We start from the raw sequence: 7,833 nt of genomic DNA on the forward strand, positions 1-7,833 counted from the left end.
ACAGTTGGAGCGGAACTGTTGCTTTTTTAAACTCATTTATAAATCCATTGATTTGTCTCTGGCGAAGCAGGGAGATTCGAGATGCTGTTAGGAAGCTTCTCGGAGATAGGCTCTGCAAGAAAGGCGATCCAGATAGCTCGAAAGATCCTTCAAGAGTTCGAAGAAAATTTGAAAATGCTCCAAATCTGAGCACAGAGGGGCTTTGAAGGTACTAAGGGTTATCAACATCAACGTCTTCATCATCATCACCATCATCGTCATTAACATCATCACCATCGACATGAGTATTATAATCATCAACATCATCATTAAAATCATCATCATCATCATCATCATCATCATCAACGTCATCAGCATCATCATCATCATCATCATCATCAACGTCATCAACGTCATCATCATCATCGTCATTAACATCATCACCATCGACATGAGTATTATAATCATCAACATCATCATTAACATCATCACTAACATCACCATCATCGTCGTCATCATCAAAATCCTGATCAACTGATCAACTTCATTCTCATTGTAATCGTCAAAATCCTCAACATCATCATCGTCATTATCACCATCAACACTATCATAAACAACGTCACTGTGATCACAAACATCATTAACATGATCATCATTGTCGTCGTCGTAATCTACATCAATCTACCTAATGGTCATCATCATCATCGTCGTAATCTGCGTCATAGTCATCGGAATCATCATCATCATCACCGTCATTATTTTGGTTAGTCAATGAGGGTAAATATGGGGCAAGTAAAAGCGGACTTTTTCCATGCCTAAAGGCTTGCTGTTCCTAAGAAACAATGCCTGCTAATGAGAGTCAGAAAAAAGAACTAACCCTAACCCCCTCATAATAGCATATGGTGAACGTTTCAAGTCCAGGGCGTATTCCCTTCTTTCACTGACTTAGGAATGCTAATTTGCAAACGAAAGATGAAATACATAATCTTGTAAGACATCCTGACCAAGTCATTCGCCATTGTGGATTCATATTTTTCCTCAAGTTAGCACCAATTTTTATCTTCTTTTTCGCAAGGCACCTAAACACCCAGCTCAATATACAATATTGCTAAGCTCTCGACAGTATCTTTTAGGAATCAAATGGTAACTTTAATTACTACTGTTTCACTGAGAATACAGGATGATCAGCCTGATTGGTTAAAGCCATATTTCATCGTAATATAAAACAAACCAAATAACTGGGTTTTTCCTTAGTAATAAAGAAAAAAAATGAACTTATTGATTTTAAGGAAAGTGTATAAACACGTAGACATCAGCTGTTAACAAATAATGAGAAAATAATGCTCCCAAGAAAGATTCAAAGGCTTTTTGTGTATTTTTTGCAACTTAAGGCTTTTCAATGACCCGCGTCAGTTGGGTTCAAATTTTGATAAATGATTAAAAATATTGATTAAATAAAATCGCTAGCCTTGGAAAACTCAAGATTAATTTGTTTCAAAGTTTCAAGGTGTTATTACCCTTCGTAAAACGACTTTGTCTACTTGAGAACTCGGTTGGAGATAAACATTCTCAAGTCAATTGCCACTAGCTTTCGTAGATATGTTGTCGGTCAAATCCGGGCTTAGGTTGAATCAGTTTTTACCTTACGTAGGTTAAATTGGTAATCCTCATTTTACCTAGGTTTAATATGCACTCTACCTAGTTTAAATCAGATATCAAATCATCTTATCGGTTTCTGCATTCATACTCTTCATACTCAACAACACAACATAGTAAGGGAACAAAGAACTGCACTATGTGCTTACCGGTACTCGAACTAAAGTCCTGTGTCTTCACCATATTACAATACAACGACGAACATGTTCAATCCAACGCAGTTCTTTTCATTATTTACTTTTGCAGAATAAGTCAATTGACGTCCATGTATAACAACCAAAACTAATCCTAACCTGAATTTTAATTTTCTCTAGGCTTAAATTATAGGCTCCAAAAAATAGTTTCTTCAATTCATCTGAGTGAGTATTCAACCATCGTAGGTAAAATGAGGATCACCAATTCAACCTAGGTAAAAACGGATTGAACCTGAGAACGGATTTTACCGGCAGCTGATACATTTGATGTCAAGTTGTACAGAAGGGTTGGGGACAGTCCGTGCAGTTTATTTTGCCGATGGTTTATTTCAATCTATATGTCCACTTTTCCTCTTCATTTCAGTAATTATTATAGGATTTGAGGCGCGTGTAATACGGTCCTTGAAGACTTATATTTTGAACTGGGACTGAAATGACTCTAAGTGAAATGATTAATATATACGACGCTGAGAGCGCGATTTCTCAATCATTCATTCACCTGTACTATGAACTCGTAACAGACCAGCTCCCATATTCCTTGTTTGCTCAGATCACGTTTACTGTAAAGCAGTGCAGCATAAACGCATGAATTTTTTTCAGGCTTCTTTAGCAACTGCTTAAGTTACTGTCAAGTGCTGTGGTTTGTCTCATTTAGAGCTATCGGTTGTGTTAACACAAAGACTCGCTATACAAGGCGTGGTGCCCTAGGCACACGCAGATGCCGTGGACGCATACAGTATAAAGCTCTACGATACTGAATTAGTGCGATAAAAAGCCGCTAATTGCAATGTGTCCGTAATTTGTTATGAGATTTTACCTGTCATTTCTTTTTTTAAATCTCCCTTTCCTTTTTCTCGCGCTGCAAATATCTTTTAGGGGTTTCGTCTCTTTCTTACTGTTTGCAGAGTTCATACAGCTGGACTCGTTAAGAAACTCTGGAAACTACAAAAGCGAGGAAAGTGAGGCAGCGCTTCATGCTAACTTGACAGTGACCACGCACAATATTTTGTCCTCAGTTCACAACAGAGTTTTCACAGAATAAATTAATCGAAACTTTATGACTGGCTGTCTTTTAGAAAAAGGCTGTGGTTTATGCATGAATGGTAAGGGCCAAAACAGCGAACAAAAATATGAAACAAAGAAACTCGTCGAGTTTCACAACCATCTTCATACATTAACTAAGCTGTTTGTTGATCGCCATCTTGGATAATCAGTTGTGCTTTAATGTGAATTCGAACAAAAGCAAATCGTGAAGCAACTGACTCCTTTTATGATACGTCTTCGTGTTTACTAACTTCTTTAAAAGATAACCACTGCAGATGAACCCATGTGTAGCACAAAAGTTTCAAGATTTTATTTTTCTTCCCGGATTGATAAAATGCTAAAAATTTAACAAAGAAACCATGGTTGTAGATGTTAATATGTCCTATTTTTCATTAAAGTTCTTATTTGCCTTCCAAATACAAACATTTTAATTGCTTGGCTACCAAATAAAAGCTTTTTCAAATTATGGGCTTTAAAATTGTCTTGAAAAATTTTAGCCTTTAAAAGTAGGGCTTCCTAGACAAATTTCAGTCTATAGCTTCTTATATCGGCGAGATTAATTGTTACATGCAAAATTTTGCTCTAATATTGCCCAGGCGTTTTTCAGTAATTAACCAAAAGTTATTTCAGAGACTATTAATTTTTAAAAACTTCATTCAAAAAACAAATATGGTGACTCGCTAATTTAAGTTGGTTGGTTCAGTTTGAACTTTTTACGTAGCGTTATTACGAGAAAATGTTCCTCAGTATGACCTAGCTTCACACTTATTCGGTTTTCGTAGAAAAGTCCAGAGGGTGGACGGTGGAAAGAAAGAAAAAATTGCGAACGTCAACACTAGTAAAGCTCTTAGATGACAAGATCTGGTTAACTGGGTGCAAGAGTTGAATCATTCGCTTTTCTGGTTTCGATTCCAAGGAAGGAAGATAAATATTATGCCTTAACTGACCACTCTCCATGCATCGGCGCTTTCCATGGACAATGAAACTAATATTAAAGATGCAGTAGCTTCAAGTTTGGCTGGTAGTCACACAGTATGGGACTTAAACTAGAGTTGTCCTCAGTGAGCTCAAGAAAAGGGCCCTAAATACTCGGCCACGTTAACTCCACATAATCACCTATAGAGTTTGGAAGAACGTTTACTTTTGGCCTCTGCTTATAGCTCTGTGAGTATGGCTCACTGGCTAGCATATCCACAGGCTGCGAAGTAGCAGGACGGAAAATTAGCTTTATCACACTTCCAACACGTAAGCCTACAAGGAAGAAGAAGGCTTAAATAGCTAGTTAAAGATATTCAGATATTTATTATGGCTCAATCATTATGGCAAGCTCGTTTTCCTCACTGGCCGGTTTTAGACGACGGTGTTATTTTCCGAAATTTCACAAGAAAATCGTCTTTTCGTTGCGATTTCTTCGAGAAAACCTCAGCGATTACCTTCCTAATGGCCTTAACTCTCCACACACAGACCAAAGGATTGAGGGAAGAATTGAAAAATGCCGCTGTTTCAGACCAGCTGTAAAAATTGTAACTGTCAATGTTGCCGAAGAGGAATTGATGGCTAAGGGTGACAACTAGAACAGGAAGATTAAACAGTACATAAACTGCCACGATGGACGCAACATTTATTGCCAGCTTGATTTGCATTTGTCGCATTGCCGACGTGGACGTGAGGTGCTGTTTTTTAATTTGTCTTTGGTGGCGAATTACTGTTTTCAGGATTGTGATTTGGATGATAACAGTAGTTACGAGGAAAAAGGACCACATTGCCAGATGAATACCTCGAAAAACGACATTTTGCGCCCATTGCAAAAATGTGAACAGTATGTTTATCAACCAAATGAACAAAGCCGTTTTCAAAACTCGCCGAGGACGGACAATTGCAGAGTATCTTAGGTGATATTGTAAGGCTATGAGTCTTTCACAGCTTACAGCACTCAATGTCGTGAATGACACTCCGTAGTAAACGTAAAATCCCGACGAGTAAAGCATTCTCACCGAGCAGGGAACGAAGCCGTGTGCGTTTTCGAGCAGTCTGTAGGCCACATAGCTCGGTTGAACTAGGATGCCAACCTGGAGGTCCGAGATCGCCAGGCAGGCAAGGAGGATATTGCAAGGCGATTGAAGGGATTTCCTTGTCAAAATGATCAATACTATGAGCAGATTCGCCATGATAGCGAAAGGCGACAACACGGCATTTAAGGCACCTGTTACGAGATTAGTTTCGGCTCGTTGATGGAATACGTCGAATTTAGCATCAGGGAGATGGAAGCACTGACCGTCATCACCTGGTCCATGATTCGCTGGCGAAGTTGTGATGCTCAAATTGTGGGAAAGAAAGGTAGTAGAAGACTTCATTCTCCACGGTGTCTCGAAACTTGTGCTTCTCCTACAGTAACTTTGAACATATGGAACCGGAACCGGAGTGTTGAAATACCACTTTCGTCTCTTTCTTAAACACTTCAATACTGAAAGACTGAAAGTAATTACTAACGGAATATGTCCGTAAAAACGGCAATAACGCGTTTGTTGATTGTAGCCTATATGTCATGTAATTTGAAAATGTATTTCAAACAGGACAGACATGATGGAGCAGAACTAACCAAGAATCTGCAGCTGATCGAGCAATCTATGATTTTTTTTTTAGACTAAAAAAGGAAATTATGCAAATCACTGTATTTTATCGGTAATGACGTCGGGAGGAATTCAATTTATAATGCGATATGTATAATTCGGATTTTCTACCACTGAATTAAAGGAGGCTCGTGGAACATTTGGAAACGAAACGTCGAAAGATGACAACGTCGTAATTGTAAAAAAGAAAAGTGTTGAATTCTTAAGCTCCTTGATTCTGAAATTAGGCACTTTAAGATCTACGACGGAGACGGCGATGCAATCTTCCCTTTCGTAAGCAAGAGAGACTTACGACAATTTTCACTATTAAAGGGGCACTGCCATGAGCTGCGCATGCTCGAGTTTGTTTGCTCTCGAGCCCACGGAAAATTCTAGCCGCCATCATGGATTCACGCGTGAGTCACGTATATTCGCCAGAGTTTCTCCTTTGTCCACCATGGCCCTCCCCAGTGGACACCATTTTGAATTTGTCGATTCAACTTGAAAAAAGTTCACCTAACACTTTTCAAGTTTTCACAAGACGCTAGCGCATGCGCTTCTCGTGGCAGTTTCCCTTTAAAGTGCCCATAACCTAAAACGTTTTATTTTCCTATTTGAAAGTCCATATTAAAAAATGAACTTTGCCGAAAAAATTTTTCAATTCCAGCGAGAGACGAATTTTCTACGATTTTTTAATCCTACTTTTATTTGGTACACCCCTTCCGCTGGTCAGGACCTCACGGGCTCGCTGTGACGTAGATTAAGGAATGCTTGTTGACGTGGGTCTAATCTTTTCTTACTAATCAACGCCAAGGCATCGCTCAGCGATCGTTTTTGGTATTTTTTAGTAAACAAAAAAATCAATCATGCCTATATTTATCATCAAGGAAAGTGCCTCTGAATCTGGAAGTGAATAAACTTGCGATTTAAAAAAAAAAGAATTTGAGGCAAGTAGTTGCCGGTCTCGACGAGTCAGCCAGCGCTAGCACTGAAACTCAGAACTACGCGGAACCCTACGTGGAAGAACCATTAGCAGAGGAGGAATGGCTTCAAAATTACACTGAGAAGAACAAGAGGATAAGGAAGGTCTCGCGAGGGAATTAAAGTCAACGCTTATGTCTGTTCTTGTAAGCGAATCTCATCCGCCTTCAACGATCTTTTTGTTTTGTTGTCCATACAATACTCTTTGAAGTGAATCTAGCCCAGTGAAGAAGTTTTACCGGGCTCCTTTTTACCAAGACAAAATCTGCAGCCATTTTTCCTTCTTTTTTGAGGTATTGCGTTTTGCGAGTCGAAGGATTCCTACGTATACTTATTCTTTTTTTAGGATCAGCTGTGTTGTTACATCGAGTGGTTACGCATCTTTCAGGCATTTTCAAGGGAATTATTCCTTACTATACTGTTTATATCGCTATTCCTTTTTCACTTGAAGTCACGTGTTCCTTAATCTAGGTCACAGCAGTATTGTGACCGGGAAGAATCGCGATAGAAGACTAAGGCGAATGGTGAGCCAAAATGGCGGCAAATTTGAACGTTTTCTAGTTTCATTTTCAAATCGCGTTTTGGGAAAATCGCAATTTTTTTTTCGCGAAACGTCTATGAGATATGTGTAGATTCAGATGACTAAGTGAGAAAAATTAGGTTATGGGCACTTTAAGTTTGTCGTTTGCCAATGAGGAAAAAAATATTTAATCTAGGACTAGATTAGCAGTGTATGTCACTTAGAATTAAAAAAAGAATGCGAAAAAACCTCAGAAAAGAAATAGAAAAAAAGTTGAAAAAGTGGATAGAACGATGTCGAACTCGGTTCAATGGCATTAGGGCAATGAACTTAACCTCTGCACTACCGAAACAACTCCTTTAAACTGGCAATTTTAAAGTATTTAAATGAAGCCTCTCCTAACAATTTACTTAAAGCTAACCGAATAAAAAGGCTTGGTTACTAAGAATAGCATCGACCGTCAAAAATGACATCGCTTGTTTACGAAAGAGAAATTAGCGACGACGACAAAAACGTCACCTCAAAATATAACTTTTCATTATCGTAAGTCTTCCGCCATTGTTCCATCTCGTTCACGTCTCACAATGTGGGCGAAGTATCCTAAAAATAAATTGGTATGAGCGGGTTAGGAGCAAAAATATAGAATAAAAAGTTGGCCGTTGTATGCTAACGGTGGCGTCAAAACCTCAAATTTGATGATTTCGTTTCGTTGTTATGTCTTAAGAGAACAGCAAAACTATGAAATGCGTCAGTGCGGCACGACGTCAAGCCGGTATCAAGCTAATTCACCTCAAGGTATGCTAGGCAGAGCCGAGTTGAGAAAGGCCACGGTTTCAGATCAGTTTTGTAG

General features: G+C 38.8%; 2 protein-coding genes across 2 annotated transcripts; both read right to left on the bottom strand.

The window, feature by feature from the left end:
- Positions 1 to 211: 211 nt before the first annotated feature.
- On the bottom strand, positions 212 to 998 carry LOC138040584 (calsequestrin-1-like). Its single transcript, XM_068886279.1, has 2 exons — positions 984 to 998; positions 212 to 505 (listed from the first exon to the last, which is right to left on the bottom strand). The coding sequence occupies exons 1-2, from the start codon at positions 996 to 998 to the stop codon at positions 212 to 214; spliced, it is 309 nt and encodes a 102-aa protein (XP_068742380.1).
- A 3,013-nt stretch (positions 999 to 4,011) lies between these two features.
- Positions 4,012 to 7,637, bottom strand: LOC138043425 (melanocyte-stimulating hormone receptor-like). The gene has a single exon (XM_068889687.1). It carries the CDS (start codon positions 5,225 to 5,227, stop codon positions 4,211 to 4,213), a length of 1,017 nt encoding a protein of 338 aa, XP_068745788.1. The 5' UTR covers positions 5,228 to 7,637; the 3' UTR covers positions 4,012 to 4,210.
- Positions 7,638 to 7,833: the final 196 nt, after the last annotated feature.

This window comes from Montipora capricornis, chromosome 3 (genome assembly GCF_036669925.1).
Source record: "Montipora capricornis isolate CH-2021 chromosome 3, ASM3666992v2, whole genome shotgun sequence".
Lineage (NCBI taxonomy): Eukaryota > Metazoa > Cnidaria > Anthozoa > Scleractinia > Acroporidae > Montipora > Montipora capricornis.

What these genes read in the sequence shown, in the direction of transcription:
- LOC138043425 (XM_068889687.1), bottom strand. Translation starts at nt 5,227, where the DNA reads ATGAAGTCTTCTACTACCTTTCTTTCCCACAATTTGAGCATCACAACT.